The sequence below is a fragment of the Desmodus rotundus genome, chromosome 2 (genome assembly GCF_022682495.2).
Source record: "Desmodus rotundus isolate HL8 chromosome 2, HLdesRot8A.1, whole genome shotgun sequence".
Lineage (NCBI taxonomy): Eukaryota > Metazoa > Chordata > Mammalia > Chiroptera > Phyllostomidae > Desmodus > Desmodus rotundus.
In genome coordinates, this window is record NC_071388.1 from 164,595,218 (window position 1) to 164,617,639 (window position 22,422).

General features: G+C 39.5%; 1 protein-coding gene and 1 long non-coding RNA gene across 2 annotated transcripts in view; one reads left to right on the forward strand and one right to left on the reverse strand.

Moving 5' to 3' along the window:
* TTN (titin) overlaps nt 1-22,422 on the reverse strand; it is a 272,029-nt gene that overhangs the window by 68,792 nt on the left and 180,815 nt on the right. The window contains exons 214-253 of the mRNA XM_053918810.1: nt 22,269-22,383; nt 21,878-22,162; nt 21,630-21,781; nt 20,781-20,928; nt 20,450-20,627; nt 20,016-20,137; nt 19,621-19,908; nt 19,219-19,515; nt 18,909-19,095; nt 18,337-18,452; nt 17,947-18,246; nt 17,452-17,751; nt 17,253-17,358; nt 16,953-17,149; nt 16,563-16,868; nt 16,187-16,465; nt 15,302-15,601; nt 14,901-15,203; nt 14,425-14,787; nt 13,806-14,108; nt 13,368-13,667; nt 12,569-12,865; nt 12,182-12,466; nt 11,797-12,090; nt 9,938-10,237; nt 9,510-9,818; nt 9,231-9,421; nt 8,095-8,524; nt 6,469-6,777; nt 6,187-6,335; nt 6,069-6,101; nt 5,834-5,963; nt 5,446-5,745; nt 5,035-5,352; nt 3,741-4,037; nt 3,333-3,632; nt 2,930-3,244; nt 2,694-2,842; nt 1,879-2,029; nt 1,510-1,791 (exon numbers count right to left, since the gene is read on the reverse strand). Coding sequence (XP_053774785.1) covers nt 1,510-1,791; nt 1,879-2,029; nt 2,694-2,842; nt 2,930-3,244; nt 3,333-3,632; nt 3,741-4,037; nt 5,035-5,352; nt 5,446-5,745; nt 5,834-5,963; nt 6,069-6,101; nt 6,187-6,335; nt 6,469-6,777; nt 8,095-8,524; nt 9,231-9,421; nt 9,510-9,818; nt 9,938-10,237; nt 11,797-12,090; nt 12,182-12,466; nt 12,569-12,865; nt 13,368-13,667; nt 13,806-14,108; nt 14,425-14,787; nt 14,901-15,203; nt 15,302-15,601; nt 16,187-16,465; nt 16,563-16,868; nt 16,953-17,149; nt 17,253-17,358; nt 17,452-17,751; nt 17,947-18,246; nt 18,337-18,452; nt 18,909-19,095; nt 19,219-19,515; nt 19,621-19,908; nt 20,016-20,137; nt 20,450-20,627; nt 20,781-20,928; nt 21,630-21,781; nt 21,878-22,162; nt 22,269-22,383 — 9,784 coding nt within the window. The remainder of the gene's footprint in view (nt 1-1,509; nt 1,792-1,878; nt 2,030-2,693; nt 2,843-2,929; nt 3,245-3,332; nt 3,633-3,740; nt 4,038-5,034; nt 5,353-5,445; nt 5,746-5,833; nt 5,964-6,068; nt 6,102-6,186; nt 6,336-6,468; nt 6,778-8,094; nt 8,525-9,230; nt 9,422-9,509; nt 9,819-9,937; nt 10,238-11,796; nt 12,091-12,181; nt 12,467-12,568; nt 12,866-13,367; nt 13,668-13,805; nt 14,109-14,424; nt 14,788-14,900; nt 15,204-15,301; nt 15,602-16,186; nt 16,466-16,562; nt 16,869-16,952; nt 17,150-17,252; nt 17,359-17,451; nt 17,752-17,946; nt 18,247-18,336; nt 18,453-18,908; nt 19,096-19,218; nt 19,516-19,620; nt 19,909-20,015; nt 20,138-20,449; nt 20,628-20,780; nt 20,929-21,629; nt 21,782-21,877; nt 22,163-22,268; nt 22,384-22,422) is intronic.
* Nucleotides 1,689-4,837, forward strand: LOC128780251 (uncharacterized). Its single transcript, XR_008426182.2, has 3 exons — nt 1,689-1,811; nt 2,409-2,497; nt 4,654-4,837. It is a non-coding gene; the product is annotated as an uncharacterized lncRNA (long non-coding RNA).

Consider the following 22,422-nt stretch of genomic DNA (forward strand, 5'->3'; position numbering starts at 1 on the left):
CTTCCTTTCTCTCTAAAAGCAATGAAAAAATGTCCTAGGGTGAAGATTAAAATATAATACTAATAAATAAACAAAAAGGGGAAAATGTTGTTATGAAGGAAATAAGATTTTGTGTTTATTGACTTGTTTTTCCTCTGCTTGGTATTTATTTTCCACCATATTTTTAGATAAAGTAGGTTTGCAGCAGTTAAGTGTTGCTGCTATTTTAGTAGAAGCTGAAAAAACAGTATTTTTTTTTCCTTTGTAATGTGAGACTCATAGGACAGGAGGGAGCTGCCCAAATGGAAACAGGAAGGAGTGAGGAGTGACAACATGGTTACTTTTTTGTATCCAGTTTACTGTTCAAAGGGGAAAGAGCTTTTTCTGGGTCACTAGTGAATCAATGAGGAGCACAAGAGGTCCCAAATCTCAGAGTGACCTTTGAGAGGGTGGACATTTAATCTGGAAGTAGACCAGTTGTCAAGTTAAGATAATAGCCGTTGGGAAGAAGGGTGTTTGAAACTAATCTAAATCTTGTAGCAGTTTGAAACTAATCTAAAATCTTGTAGGATTATTGCCCTGGCTGGTGCGGCTCAGTGGACTGAGCACTGGACTGTGAAGCAAAAGGTCGCCTGTTCGATTCCCAGTCAGGGCACATGCCTGTGTTGCAGGCCAGGTCCCCAGTATGGGGCATGTAAGTGGCAACCACACATTGATGTTTCCCTCCCTCTCTTTCTCTTTCCCTTCCCCTCTCTTTAAAAATAAATAAATAAAATCTTGAAGAAGTGAAGTAAAATCTTGTAGGATTATTGCTTGATGAGATAGTTTTCCATATGCCATTTTCATTAATGAAACCATAATGGTTTCATAACATTAATCATGTTCAATAGAGAACTAGTTATTTTCCCATAAAAACTGGCTGCTTGGAGGATGGTTGTGCCTAGAGACATGTGAGAGAGAGATCTGAGTGGGAGGGCTTCACTTTCTGAGCAAATTACTGGAATAAAGCAGCCAGTGGGAGGCATAAAAAAGTTTTGTGGAGTTCAACTCTGTATTCAGTGACTAGAAATGCAATATTGATAACCAAATATGATGCTTCTCTTCAATTAGAATACGGAAAATCTTCTGAGGAACTTTTTGCAGTATTGTGATAATTAGCAAAGAAAGGCACAATCCATGATGTGCAAATGGTCAGCGTTGGCAGATTGTGAAACATTCATGTACATTTTTGCCTGAGAGTTGCTTTTATGAAAGCTATATAATAGCATATTAAATGCTTATGGTGGCATGTTACATAACAAGTCAACATACAAATCTTTATAGTATGAGTACAACCATATAAAATATATAGAGGATAAAGAAACAAGGAGGAAATTAAAAAAAAATGCTAAGAGGGAGTGGTCGATGGGATTGTGGGTGATTTTTCTTATTTTCCAAAATATTTGTAACAGTTTTATTTTATCATAGCTTTGTTGTAGATGAAATAAAAACATCATCTTGAAGTTGCCTGGACAGATTGAAAGTATTTACCTAATACATCAACGATAATTGTCTTCTTCCTTTCTCCCCCTTCATTTTTGGCGAGAAGAGAATAGACACCTTGGTGGCTCCTCTGGCAGTTCTTGATGACCATGGATGAGCTAATGGCTGTGGTCTCAATGTTGGCTTCTGGAGGTAATGCTTTTTCATTCATGTTCCAGGTGACGGTGGGAGGAGGTTTCCCGGACACGTAGGCGATGATCCGGATCACCCCTCCGGCGTGCACCACAATTCTGTCCCTGACGCTGGCGTCTAGCTGAAGGTCAGGTGACACTGGAAAACAACGGACCACGGTAAGTGCAATTTGCAGTTCCAATCCAAAACATAAATTTATACAAAAATAATACAAGTACGAGTTACCAATCCTGTCCTTCATTTCAATGGCGTCTGTGACTTCTCCAGGCTCTCCGATGCCCGCCAGGTTGACTGCTCTAACTCTGAATCTGTAGAGTGCTCCTTCTTTTAATCCTGTCACAACGAGTTTGGTTCCTCTCACTTCTTTGTCTTTAGCCTAGGGCAAAATCACAAGCATTTTATAATTACCGTAGTGCTTGGTAGCTTCTTGTTCTGTGACTTTCTAAAGTGTAACCAATGACATACCTAACCGTCTTTGGGAAAATTGTTGTCAGTTTAAGTTTTGGGAATCAGGTATGACAGGCGGGCACTGAATGGACTATCTTGTCAGGAATTATGTTTTAAAATTATTGTCACATCATTAAAAAAAAAAGGACTGTATTATTCACTTATTTTACCTTTTCAGGATTTATAACCAAAAGATAAATTAACAATAATGTGGCTTAACTTTCCATTAGATTTTTGACATTATAGATTTTGGATTCAGTTATAATTGTGTTACTTTCATGATTTCTTTCTTCCTATTTTTATTCCAGAGAGAGAGAAAGAAACAACAATGTGAGAGGAACATCGATTGGTTGTCTTCCCTATGTGCCCCGACTGGGGACTGAAGCCTGCAACTGAGGTATGTGCCCTAATGGGGAATCAAACCCATGGCCCTTCAGTTTACGGAATAATGTTTGAGCCAACTGAGCCACACCGTCCAGAAGTATTTTTCTGACTTCTTAATCCAAAAAATACATATAGAAGTTAATGGGATTGAGAATAACTACATTATTAGTTCATTCATAGTACAATTCCAGAATGCAAGTGTTAGTTACCTTTTCCCATTCTTCTTTTCCTTCTTCTTTATATTCAACGATGTATCCAGTTACTTTGGATCCACCGTCTTTTAGTGGGGGAGACCACTCCAAATCTGCAGATGATTTGGTCCAGTCTGTGACTTGGGGAAACGGAGGACCAGGAGGGGCTGGAAAGAACCAGGATACGTTAGTATTCTTGACTTTTCCAGGGCACTTTGGAAAAAATAAATAAAAGGAGTGCTTTCAAGCCTTACCAATTGGGTCTCTAGCAGTCACTGGGTCCGACGGTAGGCTTGCTGGGCCCACGCCAGCAGCATTGATCGCGTATACCCGGAACTGATAATCAGAACCTTCGATAAGACCAGTCACTTTATAAGAAACCCCCAAGGTCATGGCTTTGATAGGGTCTCTGTTAACTCTCTTCCATCTCTTTGAAGTGGTGTCTTTCATTTCCAGCCAGTATCCTGTCACAGGAGAGCCTCCATCGTATTCTGGCTCTTCCCAGTTGACAGTCATGGAGTTACGAGTCACACTGCTGACTGTTGGTTTATCGGGTGCTCCGGGGACAGCTGTGGGGGAAAAAATCACATCAATTTATAAGAAATCATGAAAACCACAGATAAGAATGACTTTGTATGTGAAACATGTCCTACTTACAGAAAAGGTTTCTTGCTGTTTCAGGTTCACTGTCAAGAGGCTCCCCGATGCCGTATTTATTCTGGGCCATGATTCGGAATACATATTCATGGCCTTCTAGCAGTTTGGGAATGGTGTATGTGCACTCTTTAGGTTCGCTGGAGACACGCACCCATGTCTTCCTATTAGCTTCTCTTTTCTCAATTACATAGTTTGTAATCTTAGACCCACCGTCATCTTTAGGTGGAAGCCAAGATATTGTCATTTGATCTGCTGAAACAGATTCAAACTTTATTGGCCCCACTGGAGGGCCAGGACGACCTAAAATGGTTTAAAAAAGAAACTTTATTAGTGGAATGATTTTAAAGCCAACCATTACATTTATGAACAGAAAAACATGTAGATTTCATAAAACCATGCAGTCTTTACCAAGGACATTCAGCCTCATCTCCTTTGATGCTGTTCCCAGATTATTCACAGCTGTGATGGTATATAAGGCAGTGTCACTCCTGCGAGACTGTGGAATAACTAAGGTGCAAGTATCATCCACCACCAGTTTGTTGACGTGGGTGTCGTAGATAACAGGTTCTTTACTATCAGGCTTCTTTGGAGGAGCTTTAAACCAGGTTAGTGTTGGGAATGGCACACCTTTAATTTTGGCCACGATGCTAACATCAGTTCCTTCTTCAACCTCCATGAATTCTTTTAGATCAATTGATGGTGGGCCTAGATTATTAAAAACAAAAAATTGTCATTAGGAACATAAAGCACTAAAGAATAGAAAATAGAAATCACATGACTATAAAGCTATTGGGGACTATGATAGGCAGGGTCTGTAGCCCAGCCCAATATAAAGGACAGACCTGTCTTCAACTAATTTATACCAGTACGGGAAGAGGTACATGTGGTCACCATCCTTTATCTCTGTGGGGCTATGTACAGCTGTCGCCTCTCACTTACCTGACATCATTATGCATGTAGATATTGAAAAAAGGCAGAGAGAAGTGAAAATTGTAGGCATGTAAGCTTAGGCATAGGAGTTCTTTTATGACATTCCCTTTAGTATTTATCCAGTTATGAGGGACCTACCATGTGGACTCTGAGATGAATTCCCCTTTGAAGAAAGATAACTTTTAGTAGAGTCAAAGCAAATTTCCATTTTTCATAAGTTTAGTCTAAGAATGTGCAAAGAGGGTTGTGACTATAGCCCCGCTAAATTTAGAAGAGAAAATTGAACAAATACACAGCAGTAGTGATGGTAACAATAATTAGAGGAAGAATTATTACTATATTTGTGTGCATATTTTATCTGTTAAAACTGATGTGTCTTTTTTTCAAATAGAGAAAAAGAAACGTGATTGTGAAGATACATGGTTCTTGGCAGTTGCTGAGCAAATGAATGGTTACTTTTTGCCCCTTTTGAGGATCGTGCAGGGGAAGTGCTTTGACTTTTGATACGTAAAACAGCATGCGTGGACAAAAACGTTCTTAAGGAAATTCCAAACATCATCTTACTTAAGTGAGGAAAAGGCGATATGTAAGGAAGTGTGGTACTTCTGTGAAAGTCGAGGGAATGCGTGACTGAGTAATATGTCCATGTCCACACTCAACCTATCGCAGCTTCTGGACGTACAGACACATCTCTTTTTATTTTGGACTACTACTAAATATCTAGAAAGACGTTCACAAGGAGGATGTTCTGTACTGAGATGTTGGTACTCACACGTCTGGTCTTTGACAATCACAGGGCCAACGGTGGCTGAAGGTTTGCTGACTCCTGCAGCGTTGACAGCTTTGACTCTGAATTCGTATTCCCCACCCTCGACAAGGTCTTCGACGGTAAACTCCAGTTCTTCCACATCACGCCTATTGCACTGTTTCCATGCTTCTTTCTTTTTCCCAGTGGGGTCCCATGCAAGGCACTCCACAAGATAGTGGGTGACAGGGGAGCCTCCATCATTCTTTGGGGGTTTCCATGACAGGTGTACTGTGTTCTTTGTTATGAGGCCAATCTTGAGTTTAATAGGAGGATCAGGAGGATCTTTAAAAATAGTTAAAGGAAGTGTTAAGCATTATTTATAACTCTGTTTTTCAAGTTAAAGATGTTCTTTTAATCATAGGTTTAAAAACTCACATATTGGATCTCTGGCAGTGGTCCTCTGAATGGTTTCCACAGGTGCGCCAATCCCGAAACGGTTTTCTGCACGTACACGGAAGAAATATTGCTGTTCAGAGATGAGATCGGGAACCACGAATGAGGTACTTCCACAGTTTGGATTGACTTTAGTCCAGGCTTTCCCGTCAATAGTCTTCTTCTCGATTACATAGCCTTTGATCCTGTCTCCTCCGTCATCATCTGGCATCTTCCAGGTAAGTCTGCAGCTGCCTCTTGTGACATCACTGACTTTCAGATCTTTGGGTGGTCCTGGTACATCTGTTGAATGCATACCACAGTATAAGTCATGTAGCTCTTTAAACATAATTTGTTCTTATTCCATAGTCACTTTTAAACTTTTTCTCACCCATGACTTTAACTCTGCAACTTGCAGTCTTTTGTCCTGCTTTATTCTTAGCTGTGATGCTGTATTTGCCTGTGTGAGATCGTTTACACTCCGGAATAATAATTACTGATGAGTTTTCAGCAGTTTCCAGCTGTACCAAAAAAAACAACCCCCCCCACACATTAGTTATATATTGAATGAAATAATAGCAGTATTGAAGTCAACTAGGTCATGAATCATTTTAATTTTTTTTTACCTGTGCATCTTCTGGTATATCATGAACTCCATCCTGTTAGAAAAGAAGATGGTCAGTTGCAGTATAAATATTCCTTAGAATAATTTAGTGGAGACGCAGAGAATTATAGCTGTCTTACCTTCATCGCCTTCTTTGCCTTTCCATCAAATTCCCAAGATGATTTTGGTGTTGGGCGCCCCTTGATGACGGCAGGAATCCTAATCTGCGAGCCAGCCTTACAAGTCAGACAGTCCAGTGCGCCAATGTCAATGTGAACTTCTGGTGCCTCTGTAACACCATGAATAATGCAACAGGAGTTAGCTCACCTTATTCAGAACAGTAATTGACATATCTTCAGTAAATGCATCAGTTTCATAATAAGATCCAAAGATGAGTCCATCAGTGAAATAAGGACTAGTACCTTGGATATCAGTAGCAGGGATCTCTCCAGTTGCTTCACTGGGTTCAGATTCACCAGCTTCATTGACAGCTTTCACTCTGAATCTGTACTTTTTGAGTTCTTGCAAATTCGGCACCACACATTCACAGGCAGTCAGAAGTTTATCTGGTTCATTTACTCTTTTCCAGTCAGTAGTGCCTTCTTCTTGCATTTCTACAATGTATCCTTTGATTGGACTGCCACCATCTTTGGCTGGAGGTTTCCATGCTAAGGAGATGCTTGACTTTGTTTTATCTTTTACCTCTGGGCAAGATGGCGGCCCAGGTGGATCTAGTGAAAATAAATAAATAAATAAAGTTTGAAAGTTGATGGAATGCTAGATTTATATACCATAGTAATGTTTTACTATACATGATCATTATTTTATTTTTAATCTATTAGAATATTAAAATGGGAATGCCAAAAGGATAAATCATGTTCTGGAGAAGAGAAAGACAAGAAACAGTCTATTTTCTTTTAGGATTACTGCAAAAACAAAGAAAGTAAATGACTAACTGGGATTAGAAAGACTACTCGCTATCTCCAGATAGATCTGTATTCTATTTACACATGATTGGACATGAAAGCTATTTTACTTTTGAGATCCCTTCAATGAGACTCTGCAATATTCTCTACTAAAAAACTTACTTCAATTTATTTCACCATAAAATTAAAATTAAAAATGATTTCACCATTAGCTGGTAAACTTTCGACCACTATTCTTAATGCCCTACACAGTCATTGTCTACAACGATCAAATCACATCATAATCCTCTACATTTCTGACAATGATTTACAATTACAGAGATTCTTTTACTCTACCTTTTTAACCACAGCTCTTCCCTCTCCAGGGCCTAACACAGTTCCTTGCACATAGCACATGTTCAGTACTAGCTTGCTGAGTGAACGAATGGCTACTATTTCATTTTATACATAGGATCCATAGAGAACTTACAGTACTTTAAGTCTTCTTTATAACAGATAACTAATTTTTTCCTACAGAGAATCTAATCAGATACATTATGCAGTAAATGCAATTAAACATTAAGGCCATGGTGTTTTAATTTTTGAACTCATCTGCTCATAGATATTTCAGAAGTGTTTTTTCTTTTATTTGACCCCACTGACTGTGCTTGAGAATTTTATACTTTTGCTCAATAAATATTCCCAAAAAGTTAACAACATTTTGCTTTTCTTAAAAAACTCCTACTGGAGACTCTGACTGTTTATTGAGGGGGATAAATTTCCACAGTATCTAATGAGATAGGGTTTTGTTAAGGTGTGGGAGCAAAAAGGAGCTCACAGTTCCAGGTAATTATTATTGGGATTTCTCATAAAAATACTAGGCTTAACCTAAGAGCTTTAAAACTATATGATTTTATGTTTGTGTGTGTATATATGTATGTGTGTGTATGTGTACATATATAGCCATGTGTAGTGTGTGTATATACACACATATGCATATATACTTCTGATCATCTAAGTATGAAACTTTTAACTTTAATAAATGAAGTAGTTTGGCATAGAAAAACACAAGAAATCTAAAAGCAGAATTATGCATGTAGTGGCTTTGCCCTTGACAAATTCCAGACATGGAAGTATACTTACATATGGGATCTCCTGCAACAGCCGGATCTGATGGTTCACTGGGAGGGCCAATTCCCACAGCGTTTATTGCCATTGCTCTGAACTGGTATTTAACGCCTTCGATCAAACGGGGAACATTAAATTCCAAGCCTTTGAATCCCACTTTGGTTATTGGTGCTCGGCTAACACGGGACCAGTAGGCACCACCCTCTTCTCTCTTCTCCAGCCAGTAGCCGGTAATTGGAGAGCCGCCATTGTCCAGAGGAGGAGTCCAGCTCACTAGCATCGACCCTTTGGTGCGCTCCAAAACTTTTGGTTTTCCCGGAGGTCCAGGAAGGCGATAAGGATCCTGAATGACTACCTTATCTGATTTGCACTCATCACTGGTTCCATATTTATTCACTGCCCTAACTCGGAACTCATACTGACCATTGGGGATAAGTTTCCAGATCTAGAAATTAGATGAAGAGTAACTTCTTAGAAAGAATATACTTATGTTGATTTTTACTTATTTTAAAAATAGTTATTTTGGTAGTGAAGACTATAAAATGAAATCTATAAACTTCAATAAATATATACTTTAAAAATATGTAGACTCTAACATGGAGAAAGGTCATTATTATTGGGATTCCTCATAAAAATACTAGGTTTAATCCAAGAGTTTTACAACTATATGATTTATGTTTGTGCATGTAAGTATATATGTGGTTGTGTATGAACATATACAGTTGTGTGTAGTGTGCGTGTCTACACACATATGCATATATACTTCTGATAATCTAAGTATGAAACTTAAAAAAAATTTTACTGTTATTCAATTACAGTTGTGAAACTTTTAACTTTAATAAATAATTTGGCAAAGAGAAATGTAAGAAATTTAAAAGCAGAATTATCCATTTAGTGATATCTCATTTTAAAATGAGAATATGTAAATTTGTTGTACCTAATAGTGGATATCTCAAGTAAAAGAGACTCTGTACCTCAAATAATTATACTTACTAACTGCCCTTATGTGCATGGTGCTAAAAACTATAGTGAAACTTTTTGTGTGTGGTTTTGAGTTTAATAATTAAATTCCAAGGTTATGCTAGAATGGTGTTCATTCAAGGTTTGCCCTTTTAATGTGTATAAGGAAATGTTTTTTTTAAAGAATTTACCCCATATCTCTTCTCCACAGCAGTGTTGGTGACTTCTTCCCATTCAGATTTCTTCCTACTTGCATCACGCTTGTCAATGACATAATGGGTGATTTCACTGCCACCATTGTCTAGAGGGGCATCCCACGTCAAATAGCAAGAATCAGCTTTAATGTCAGTAACAGCAAGATTTCTTGGTGGGGATGGACGATCTGGAAAGGAACCAACAGAGAAGACTGAGAAGGCAGTTCTTAAACAGACATGGGATTTTGTTTTGATATAGGAAAGCATGTCACCTACCATATACTTCAACGTGAACATTTCGGAAGACTGTGCCAAGGCGATTGGAAGCTGTAATTGTGTAAGTTCCTTTGTCCTCCCGGACGGCTTTGGGAATGCTGAGCTCAGTCTTTGCCTCACTTCGGGATACTTCTTCCTTGGTTATCGTCAGTGCATCAGTGGGTTTTTCAATCACAGTTTCATTCTTGGACCACTCAATCTTAGGCATTGGAAGGCCTGTCACATCTGCAGGTATGTTAACAGGTTCTCCTGCCTTAACCTTGATAGTGTCTCCTCGAACAGATAGGCGCAATTTAATAGTTGGAGGTACTGCGAGAAGGAGGGAAAGAGAAAAACGTAGCAAAGTCATAAGGATGTTTGCTCAACCTGTGAGATAAAGGCAACACTATAAATTGCATTAAAATTATTATGATGTTCAGATTCCACACCTTCATCATCTTGTATGACCACGTTAAGAGGCAGGGATGGTTCACTTTCACCACATGCGTTGACAGCTTTGACACGGAACTCATACATTTGGTGTTCATCAAGATTTTCAACCAGAAAAGATGTGGTTGGGCAGAGCCGTGTGTTAACTCTTTCAAAGTCAGGTTTGTCGTGACGCCGTTTCTCAATGATGTAGCCCTGAATGGGGCTGCCACCATTACTGCGGGGCTCCTTCCAGTCAAGTGTGATAGTGGACTTCGTCCTTTCTGTGTATGTGAGCCGCTCAGGAGATGTCGGAGGACCTTTAACAAGAAGCAAGTTAGAATGAAAAACGTGAAATAAATATTCATATAAGAAATATTTTACTTCAAATTAATTATGTGAAAATGTGCTTCTGTTTGGCCTAATCTTGATAACATCTATCTTTAAAATCTTTCTCAAAACATCTGTTACCAGAATTGTAGGTATTCATATAGGCAGATTTAAAAAAAATATTTTATTTATTTTATTTTTAGACAGAGGGGAAGGGAGGGAGAGAGAGAGGGAGAGAAAGAAACATTGATGTGTGGTTGTCTCTCGAGTGCGCCCTACTGGAGACCTGACTTGCAACCCAGGCATGTGTCCTGACTGGGAATCAAACTAGCAACCCTGTGGTTTGCAGGCTGGCACTCGATCCACTAAGCCCCACCAGCCAGGGTGATACAGGCAGAATTTTTCTTAGTAAACTTTAGCATCAAGATTATTAATTAAAAATAAATGGAGAGGCATATATGCTTTTTTTTAATACTTAGTATTTTCGATATTTTACCTCTGCCACTGGGGAAGCTTCCAATCCTAATGAACTAGGAGAGCAAGTCTGTGAATTTTTGCCTTGGATGACCAACTGAGAGCCAAGTGTTGCCTCTTTTACTAACAGACAGCGCATATGTCTACTGACCATACTGTGGGTCATGTTGCCTCATGTGGGTTTAAAATGTGGTGGAAAGAGAATTTATGTAATGGTGCTGTCGTCTGGTGTCCTGAAGCACGAAACCAAGAGAATAAGCTTTGAATGGTGAAACGAGACCCAATCCACTTATTGACTATACTGCATCCAGAAGCAGAGTTTTGTAGTGGAAACCAGATCTGTTCAACTCCAGCTATAGTGGAAATTCTGAGATGAAGTGTTACAGTGAGTGGTGGAGGATGTAATTTTGTTTCTTTTGTGGGTAGTGGTGGTGGTGGAGAACGAACTCCCCCGGTCAATTAGGGAACAGGTTGTCCTCAAAGACTTTGTTTCCCTGGACGGTATGCCTATGTGTATTTCCAGTGTGTGCAATATTAGGGTTTCATATTTGTTCATATTGGTCAGGAGGTTTCCTTTGATTGGTTTTATTCTCTGATGGCTCTTTCTGGTTTGGGGCCTCCATATCCTTCCAGGGTGGGGACTGCTTGAGGTCTAAAGGAAGACTGAGGCATTTACCTTAAGGCAGTATCTGTTCTGTAGCCTTTCAAAAGCAATTAACTCTCTTTAACTACTGGGCTATTACATTAATTACTCTACTGCATTCTATTGTAAAGATATAATATTTCTAAACTATTTTTAGGTTGTTGCTAAGCTCCAGTAGATTCAGGTTTTTTTAGTACATAAAACCATGGTTTTATGTAAAAATTACAATGATCCAAAAATTGTATCAAATTCATAGCAAATAAGGTGTTCTTTAAGTTGCTAGTAGTTATTTCATTTACCTTTCTTATCACTGTCTAGCTTAGATCGTGAGACTGTTGGGAGTTTTGAAGCCATAAGTCTGAATGAATAAATGCAATAACTAGAAATAAACAGTATTTACTTTATAAACATAATGAAAACATTCTCTTTTACCTAGTGGATCAACTGCAAGAATTGGTCCTACTTCCACAGGAGGGCCACAGCCAAACTTGTTCTTGGCAATCACTCGGAACATATACTCTTGTCCCTCAAGGAGACCTGTGATGTCACATTTAGACCTATCAGTCTCTATTGGTTGTCTCCAAGTGTGCATCTTGGCATCTTTTCTTTCAATAATAAAGCCCGTGATATCACTGCCCCCATCATCTGCGGGGTCAGACCAGTTCAGGAGACACATCTTTCTGTTTGTTACAACAGGTTTTAAGTCAAGAACTGGACCAGGGACATCTGAAAAATAAAACCACCACCAGAATATCAATGTAATAAGATAGTATCACCAGGGAAGAAAACCTATAAAAATCCATGTAACATTCCTCACCGAAAACTTCTACCCTGACTGCTGCAGATTTGGAACCGCAGCTGTTGGTGGCTGTGATCACGTATCTGCCATGATCTTTTCTCAGCGCTTCCTTGATAATTAGTTCAGATTTGGTTCCAACATTCTCTATCACAACACGGTCTTTATCCAGCTCTCCTTCCTCTATGGTCCACACTCTTGTAGGCACTGGACGGCCAGTTACCACAGCTGGAATTCTGAGAGTCTTTCCAGCCATTAATTGTATTCCAGCCGTAGCAGAAACTTCTAGTTCCACAGTTGGAGGCTCTGTTGAAAGAACAATCATACATCAGCCCAAGAAAGATGAAAAAAAAATCCCTTACTGGGAAAATAGCCATAATCTTTACTGTATGTATAACTTTTAAGTACCTTGCGGTTCGGCCACAGTAACAGGTCCGGTTTCTCCAGGTGGTCCTTCACCTGCAGCGTTGACGGCACTCACTCGAAGTTTGTAATCGGCGCCCTCTCGGATTTCTTTGACGGTGTACTGGCGGACCTTGATCATCTTCTCTGTGCAGCGTGACCATTCATTTGTGCCAACCAGCTGCTTATCGACAAAGTAGCCAATAATTTCCCCACCGCCATTGAAGGCTGGGGGTTCCCATTCCAGTTCAATGGTGGTGGAGCTTGTGTCAGCGACCCTGGGCACAGGTGGGCCAGGAGGAGCTAGAATGAATGCAGATACACAAATCAAAACTCACTGGTGGTTTTAAAATGCACAGGAGCTTGCCTATCCTGCTTTTTTTTTTCAAGATGCATTGCATGTAATATGGTTAAAGACTTTTATGAAACTTTTAAGTTATATAGACAGATGTTTAAAACTTTACATTGTAACCTCAGTATATGTGTCCACAGTCATTGCTAGTATTTCATATGAGTTTTCCAGCTTTATTGTAATATTATTGACATATAACATATATAGACTTAAGGGATACAACCAGATAATTTGAAACATGTATATATTGTGAAATCATTACCATAAAAGGTTAGTCATGTTGCCTCGTGAGGGTTTAAAATGTGGTGGAAAGAGAATCCCCTCACGTAATTACCCTTTTTGGAGTGATGTTATTTAAGATTTGCCATCTGAACCACTCTCAAGTACTCAACAGAGTACTGTGAATTATCATCGCCACGCTGTACCCCACTTTCTTTGGAAGGGATCACTTACAGATTGGATCACGTGCTGTTTTGGGATCTGAAGGGGGACTGAACTTTCCAGGCCCAGCTGCATTTTCAGCACACACTCGGAAGACATAGGTGAGTCCTTCTAAAAGGCCTTCTACATTGGTCTTCAAAGAATTCAGAAGGCTTCTGTTGACACGAGACCAGTGTGTACTATTAACCTCACGTTTTTCAAGCCAGTAACCCAAGATGGGGCTTCCATTATCCTTCGGTTCATTCCATTTCACTAGCATACTGTTGCTGGTGACATCTTCCACAATGGGCTTATCAGGTGCATCAGGTGGCTCTGATTTTTTAAAAAAAAAATAGCATATTTGAATTAATTTCCTAGCATGACATTACAATTCAAATTTGCAAACTGTGATAATGTATATACCAATGCATATGGTAAAAAGGCAAAATTTAGATGCTCAAGAAACCTTACCAAATGGATCTTTAGCTGTAAGTGGCTTTGAAACACAAGGGGGTCCAGGCCCAAACCTATTCTCCGCTCTTACACGGAAGAGGTACTCTTTCCCTTCAATCAGTTTTGTCACTGAATATTTGCAATGTCTGAGTGTTGAAGTGATAATAATCCATTCTGAGTCAGGTTTTGTCTTATCTTTCTTTTCCAAAGTGTAGTTTATAATTTCACTGCCACCGTCATCAAGTGGCGGTTCCCATTTGCAGAGGACTGAGGTCTTTCTGATATCTTCAAACACAAAGTTGATTGGTGGTCCCGGTGTGTCTAATATTCCAAAAGAGAGCAGTGATTAAAAATTTGTGTAGAAACATTTACAGCAGAAAATACAAATGCCACTATGTTCCTTTGACATAATCTTTTGCTTTCCCTACACCTTTCTATCTCTGTGTCACATTAGCTGGTGAATACCAAAGTTGTTTGATTTCATTTGCATAGCGAGGAGGAAAAGACAGGACAGAGGGTACCTTGCTGAAGCTATTTCCCACTTCTCTTAACTGCCCCCCAAAACTTTTTATTTTTGTTTTACTAAAACTCTGACATAGACTGTCTTCCATTGGGAAGGGTGGTTTTAACAACTTACCCAGCACAGTGACAGTACAAGGAGCTTTTGCAACACCATGGTCATTTTCAGCTTTGATCATATACAGGCCATGGTCAGGTCGAAGAGAATCTCGGACACGTAACTGAGATTCCCCTTTTACACTATTGTCGATACTCAAACGCTCTGTGAGAGGCAGGACAAAAGGTTCTTCTTCTTGAACTTCACCCCTCTTCTTCCTAACCGTGGGTGCTGCTCGCTTCTTAATTTCCTCTGGTGTAATAACATTTTCATCCTTTAACCATGTAATAGTTGGGTAAGGTGACCCAGAAATTGTTGCATCCAGTACTATTTCATCGCCTCGTTTCACTTCTAGGCTTGTTCTCATAATGACTTTTGGGGCATCTGTAATGATTAAAAACAATAATTACTTTCAGTTCTGATTAAAATATCTGGCAAAATATGATTCTTCTTTATTTTATAATAAGAAAATACCAACCCCATTAAATAAAACTTACCAATAGGATCTACAGCTTTGGTTGGAGGGGTGGCCCGAGAAGGTTCCCCAATGCCAGCAGCATTTTCTGCTCGCACACGGAATTGGTATTCCTTTCCCTCCTCAAGTCCTTTTGCTGTGTAGGTCAGGACTGGTACCAGGTGTTCATTGCATCGCCTCCACCTTTCTTCACCCTTAGCAATCTTCTCTATGATATAGCCCATTATCTTGCTCCCTCCATCATACAAAGGTGGCTTCCATGTAATAGTCATTGCCTCAGCTGTTGGGTTATGAACCTCAACATCTATAGGTGGATCGGGGGGTTCTGAAGCACAAGAGAAAAATTGTTAATATAGGGAAATCCATCTTCTTAAAAAATTGCATATTGATTCCCAGTTATATGACATTCATGCCCAAACTTACGCTTTGGATCTTGAGCAATGACTGGATTTTTCAGTTCAATATATTCGCCTCCACCAATCTTGTTGACGGCTTTAACGCGGAAGAAGTATTCACCATTTGGTATGAGATCTTTCACAGTCCAAGATAGTTTATTCTCACCGGACATGACTGGTATATATGTCCTCCTCCCAGCTTCTCTGCGTTCCAGGACGTAATGAAGAATTGGGCTTCCACCATCGTATTCTGGAGGTTCCCAGGTTAGTTTACAAGAACTCTTGGTCACATCACTTGCTTTGATATCTTTGCATGGCCCAGGTAGGCCTATTAGAAATAAAATTTATAATTACTATTGTAATCTGAAAAGTCAGCATATGACTAGTACACTCTTTCTCTAAGTGGGACTATTCACATTTTGGGTGGGACCATCTATGATGTACAGGAGTGTCCCTTACACTGCAGGCCATTTAATATCCTTGACCCCTAACTACTAAATGTCAGTAGCTCCCCCTGAACCTTTGTTCCAAAAAAAAAAATAGCCCCCAAATTTCCAAAGACCATTAATGTGTGTGGGAGGAGGGGGAAGAAAATGTTACTCCCCCTGGTTGAAAACACTGTAGAAAAAAACACAACTACAATGAATAAAGGAATAGTTGTTATTTTATCCTTTGGGTATATCTTTTATTTAAATTAGTACCTCACATGCAGAGGTAATTTAGTCTAATCAGAGTTTAACTACTGATTTCATCTCTTTAGAATTGCTTTGCTTCTCTTATTGGAAGAAATAACCTGAAAGGACATTTAGTTTACAAATGGCGAACTCATGAAGCCATTTATACTAAAATCACAAAGTTAACTAATTTTCCCAACATGTGTAGAATGTCTGGTGTTTTATCAAAGAAGGCTTACCTATGACTTTGACATTGATTGAGGCAGTTGCTGAGCCGAGCTTGTTCTCCAGTGTAATGGTGTAAACTCCAGCATCTGCATGGACACTCTTGGGAACTTCAAGATGTGCAGAGACGTGATCACTCTTCATTGTTAATCGGTCACTTGCTTTAACTTCTTTGCCATCTTTATGCCAACTAACAGTTGGAACTGGGACAGCTCTGAAGGGAACAGGAATGCTTAATTTTTCACCTTCAATAACAACAATGTCATGAGTCTCCAGATCAATTGTTGGCTGGCCTGTAAGACATAATCCAAAAGGGGTAAAAAGGTATGTCAAAATGCAATGCATGAGTAAAGCCTGTTTCATTAATTACAAAAGAAACCACATTCTTACAGTCTGGGTCCTTGGCAACCACGTTTTCGGAGATTTCAGAGGGCTCACTGACACCGACAGCATTGACAGCCCTCACTCGGAGAACGTACTCCTTGTCAGGAACAACACCTTCTTCAACCTTGAATTTCAGGTCTTTGATGGGGCGAGAATTAACTCGCATCCATTTCTCAGTGCCTACTGGGCACATTTCAACATGGTATCCTATAATAGGACTTCCACCATTTTTCTCCGGAGGCTTCCACGCAATGGCAATGTGCTTTCTTCCAGCATCAGTCACGTGCAGGTCAAGGGGAGGTGAAGGAGGACCTGAAAAAAAGAGTGCAACATTCACATCCACAACATCATCACTAAGCTCTAGACAACATTCTTTGTAGAGTCAGCACTCCTTACTTGTTGGATCTTCAATAGACAGGATTTCTGTGGGTTCGCTTGGGTGACCAACTCCAGCTTCATTTTCTGCCCGGACCTGAAACTGGACTTCTGTGCCTTCAATGACGTCGGTTACTCTGAAGTTACAGTCGGGTCCCGAGGTCTTTCCAGCTTTCACCCAACGGGTACCCAACTTCTCTTTCTTCTCGATGATATATCTATGGAAAAGACAAAGCATTTCATCAGCATTAATAGAAAACACAAAGTGAAGAATTTTCAGCCATTTGTATATTATTCTTTATGCATTAATTAAAATTCTACCTCTGTATTGGTCTTCCGCCATCATTTTTCGGTGGTTCCCACTTCAGGTCCACATGGCGTTTGGTCACATCAACAACTGTCAGAGCATAGGGTGGTCCAGGGGTGGCTGAAAACAAAATATTCAGTGGTTAGAAAAACTCGAGGGAATAGTGGTAATCCACTACAAATGGCGTCATAAAGATTAAGTTAGAGAGCATACTAAAGGTGTCTTTGGCCAGGACAGAGTCCTCAATTTCACAGTAGTCACTTTGTCCTATGGCATTTTCTGCAGCAACTCGGAACACATATAAAGCGCCCTCTGTCAGTGGGGTTACTGTGCACTTGGTGTCCTTGACAGTTGTGTCTACTGTTTGCCAGCCTTTCCGCCTCACGTCTCTCTTTTCCACGATGTAGTTGGTGATGGGGGATCCTCCATCTTTCTCAGGAACTGTCCACTTTAGGTCTGCTGTATTTTTTGTGATATTAATAACTTCAAGCCAGCGAGGTGGTGATGGAGGATCTGAGGAAGAATAAGAAAAAAAATTTAATTTTTTTATTGTCCAGTATTGTTTTCACTAAATTCTCTAGTAATCATGAGGAAAACATATAGCAAGGATGAAATAATCTAGTAATGAGTTTCTTATATTTTCTCATATTATAGTTCTCAGATATGCTCTAGAAGAATTTATATACCAAAACATTAAGAATGACTCACATAGTTTCTCCCGACAAAGCACAGGGTCGCTGGGTTCGCTGGGTTCACTTTCCCCAGCCTTGTTTACAGCTCTGACTCGGAATGAGTATTCCTGCCCTTCCATGAGCCCCGGGAGCAAGTGCTGAGTGGTGGGAACTCCTTCAGCCACTCGGACCCAGTCATCTGTTCCAGTCTTTAGCATCTCAATGACGTAAGACTCAATCTTTGCCCCTCCGTCGTGTTCTGGCTTTGTCCAATTCAGTACTAATGATGTTTTGCCTACATCTTTCACAGTTGGTTTTCCAGGAGGCCATGGAGGATCTGCAAGCCAGCGAAATGGAATTATTTGGGTTTATCAAAAAGGAGATAACATAAGCTTCAAAAGAATCACATAAACTATATAAGTAATACCTATGGGATCCTTTATTAAGATTGGCTCAGTCGATCTGCTTGGTTTTCCCGGTCCAGCAAGATTTTCAGCCAACACACGGAATCTGTATTTCTTCTTATTGGTGAGACCTTTCACTCTGAGTTAGGAACAAAGTGCCAGTTGAATACCATGATGAGAAGCAGAAACCTCTGTTTATTTTACATAAGAGAGGCTAATTTATTTAATTCGTGACACAGTTATTTGGAAATTTAACTGAAAATATTCCAATATAAATTTGAAATTGTTTTTTAACTGTCACACCCTTTAGATTTGGCTAAATATACCAATCTAATTATAATACTGTAATAATGATCATTATTATAACATGTTGGAAGACCAAATGCTTTGAAACTTCCAGAAAGTTAATATTTTTTAGTTAATTAAGAAATGTGTCTTTGGTTGGAACTCATATCATTTTTGAAGTTATTTGTTACTAGGAAATATGAGTAGAAATAATTAAAATTTTAGAGTAATATCAAAAGGAATACCGAAGAATGAAAATTTGCATATGCTGTCACAGTTTTAAACATCCTGGTGGAGATTTGGGGCCTACCTGTACGTTGTGTCCTTTACTGGCATCTTATTGCATCTGACCCATTTATCAGTATCAGGATCTAATTTTTCCACCCAGTAGCCAGTGATTGGGCTGCCGCCGTCATCGTCTGGCTCACTCCACGTGAGAGTTACTGCATCTTTAGTGATATCAGAAGGTTCTAGGCGAGTTGGAGGCCCCGGTGGATCTACAGACAGGATAATGATTTGTGTTATATGTCCTGTATATAAATATGTCACCTAACTCCAAGTTTGGCACAAGTATCCTTTTCTTTTTCTTTTTTTTCCCAACTGATTAAAGAGAAACTTACCAAACTGAAATTTGGCTATGATTGGAGAGGCCTGAACTGGCTCACCAACACCGTACATATTTTCTGCAGCAACTCTGAAGAGGTATTCTTTATTGGGTGTTAACTTGGTTGCCTTGAAGTTTGTATCCTTGACGGTTGAGGAGAGCTTGTGCCACACTTCACTGTCTGTCGCTCTTCTCTCCACAACATAGTTTGTGACTTTAGATCCACCATCATCTCGAGGGGGGTTCCACGTTAGAAGACATGACTCGTTGGTCACTTCTGTGATGTCAAAAGCAGCTGGCGGTCCGGGTTTATCTGTGGATGACATGACACATGGCAAAGAAAATATTTAAAACATGTTCTATAGTAAAAGGTAGCTGCAACAAGTTGGCCTATTTTTAAAATGAGAGCCTCCCTCACCTAGGACGTTCACTTCTACCACAGCCGTGGCCCGACCACAAACGTTCACAGCCTCGATGATGTAGGTGCCAGTATCGCTTCTCTTACTATCAGTGATAGTCACTGTGGATTTCTTAGGAACATTTTCAATGGTGATTCTTTTGTCTGGCTTCAGAAGTGTATCAGCCTTTGTCCAAGTTATTTTAGGTTCAGGTTTTCCGGTTACAGTGGCAGGAAGTTCAATCTTAGTTCCTGCTTTTACAGTAAGACCAGCAAGGAGCTTCACGTCGAGGAAAATTTCTGGAGCCTCTGAATTAGACAAAAGATTACTTATGATGTTAGCAAGTTCAAGCAGAAGTAAAGTCAGAGGGCTCATTGATAAAACAACAATAAAAAACAAAAACAAAAATAAATACCCTGTGTGTCCACAGCCTGGATTTCATCTGTGGGTTTGCTTGGCTTGCTGGGACCCAGCCTGTTCAAGGCCTTAACACGGTAGGCATACCATTTGCCTTCTTCAAGGCCTGTTACTTCCATTCTGTCAGAAAACAAAATAGGACATTTTGCTATAGTGCATATAATCTGTCCCACTGTGTGGTATTCACAATATCTCCGTAATTCATACCCCTGATAGAATAGTATCATTTAAGTTAATTCTGGATTGCTTCAATATTGCAACTAATAGAAATCTTGAGTAGGGGATATGTCTAGCAGCAGCACTTTATAAAATTACACAGGCATAATGGGGGAATTGTCAACAAAAAGAAACCTAACATTTAGATTTTTACCAAAGAAGTTCATTTTAGTAAGAGCAAACTTTTACTCTTGTGCCAAATAATTAAAAACATACTTTGTTTCTGCAACTGGTTCTCCACAGGCGACCCATCGATCAGAACCACGTGGACATTTTTCAACTATATATCCTTTGATACGTGAACCGCCATCATATTTAGGTGGGTCCCATGTTAGGAAGATGCTCTTGGCTGTTCGATCTCTCCATTTCACATTCTCTGGTGGGTCCGGTACCGCTGTAACATTTTAAAGAGAGAGTCACTCTTAGATAGGCCCTCTATGAAATCTTCATGTTGCCAACCTGTGCCTTTTCCATGTGACTTCAACTGTAGGTCTAAAGGCAAAAACAGGTAACAAGAGGCTAGGTGAGAAGTCAAGAAAGTACTCACTTGCAGGAGCTGACATATTTACAGGTTCATCAATATATGCGGGTTCTCCAGGGCCACACTTGTTACGAGCACAAACTTTAAATAAATATTCTTTTCCTTGAACAAGATCAGGAACTGTGAATTCTAAGTCAGTCACAAAGTCCATAACCTGGGACAAAGAAACACAGTTAATTAGTTGTGTCCCCAAAACCCTTTGCCCAAGTTAAAAAATTTTTTTACCATGAGCAGGGACATAAATGGAAGTTGTTTTGAATGCTAAGGATTGTTGATTTCATGTTAGGGAAGAATTACAAAGTAAAACACTAAATTTTTTACTTTTAATATGAGGTAAATCTTTCATATCTGTACACAATGAGAAGGTGGCATATAAGGTGTTGATTTTTTCTACCAGCTTGGTTATTAGAAATATGATTTCAAGTCAAGGTAAAAATAGTAATAAGTATAAACTGAGGAGAAAAAATTGGCAGATTTGACCAACTAAGGTGATCTAGTAGACAGAGAAGAAGTAGGACCACCAGGGAGTTAAGCACTTAATGTCCTTAGAATGACTTATAGCTTTTAATAGTGGATATTGGGCACTTACGGGGTACCAAGCAAGTAGTTATGGTGTGTGTATATGTGTGTGTGTGTGTATTTAAACAAACCTAGCTGAAAATTTGGCAGGACTCACAAAATGAGGCAATTAAATCTTGGTTGAACTACCTCAGGAAGCATTAGCATCAATGCATTTGAAAAGGCATTTTCAAGCAAGGTAAAAGTAAAAACATATAAACGTTGCACAGCATCCCAGAATTCTGGGATTTCTTCACTCTCTCTTTAGGAGTTGGTGCATCACTACTGAAAACTCACTTTAGTCCATGTTTTTCGGCTGACTTCTCGCTTTTCAACAAGATATCCTGTTAATGGACTTCCTCCATCATCGTCTGGTGGTTCCCAAGTCAAATGGACTGAGTCCTTGGTTATGTCACTGAATTTCAGTTCTTTGGGTGCACCTGGGCGAGCTGAATGAACGCAATCGGAAGTCATTATCAATAGCTTGAACCAAAATTTGTTAATACCATCAAACCACTTCAGATAATAGAAGTTTAGTTCCTTACCAATTACATTGACATCAATTTCCCCAGAAATTGCCTTCACTGGATTTTCCAGTTTTAGTGTATAAACGCCCTTGTCTGGACGTTCACTTGGAGAAATGACAAGTTCAGCATAGGCAGATAAGGTTTTCATTTTCACACGATCCCCTTCTTCTAGCACTTTATCTCCTACAGACCAGGTTGCAGTTGGCCTTGGGTAGCCTGTACTTGGAACCAGGATCTTGATAGGATTTGGAACAATAATTTCCAGACCATCTTTAAATGCACTTAAATCCATTGTTGGTTCAACTGCCAAGAAGAAAAATTAATGAGTTCCCAGTACTATAGTTAAGTCCCTAGTACCCCAAAGTAGCCGCATGCTATTCCCAAATATAAAAACAAAATATCCGTTTACCAAAAGCATCATCAGCAGTTAGAGGGCCAAGAATTTCAGATGGATCTGAGACACCAGCTTCATTTTCTGCAGATACTCGATATAAATATTTATTTCCTTTTTGTAATCCAGTAACCTAAAATTATAAATCAATATTTGTAAAAAAACATGTACA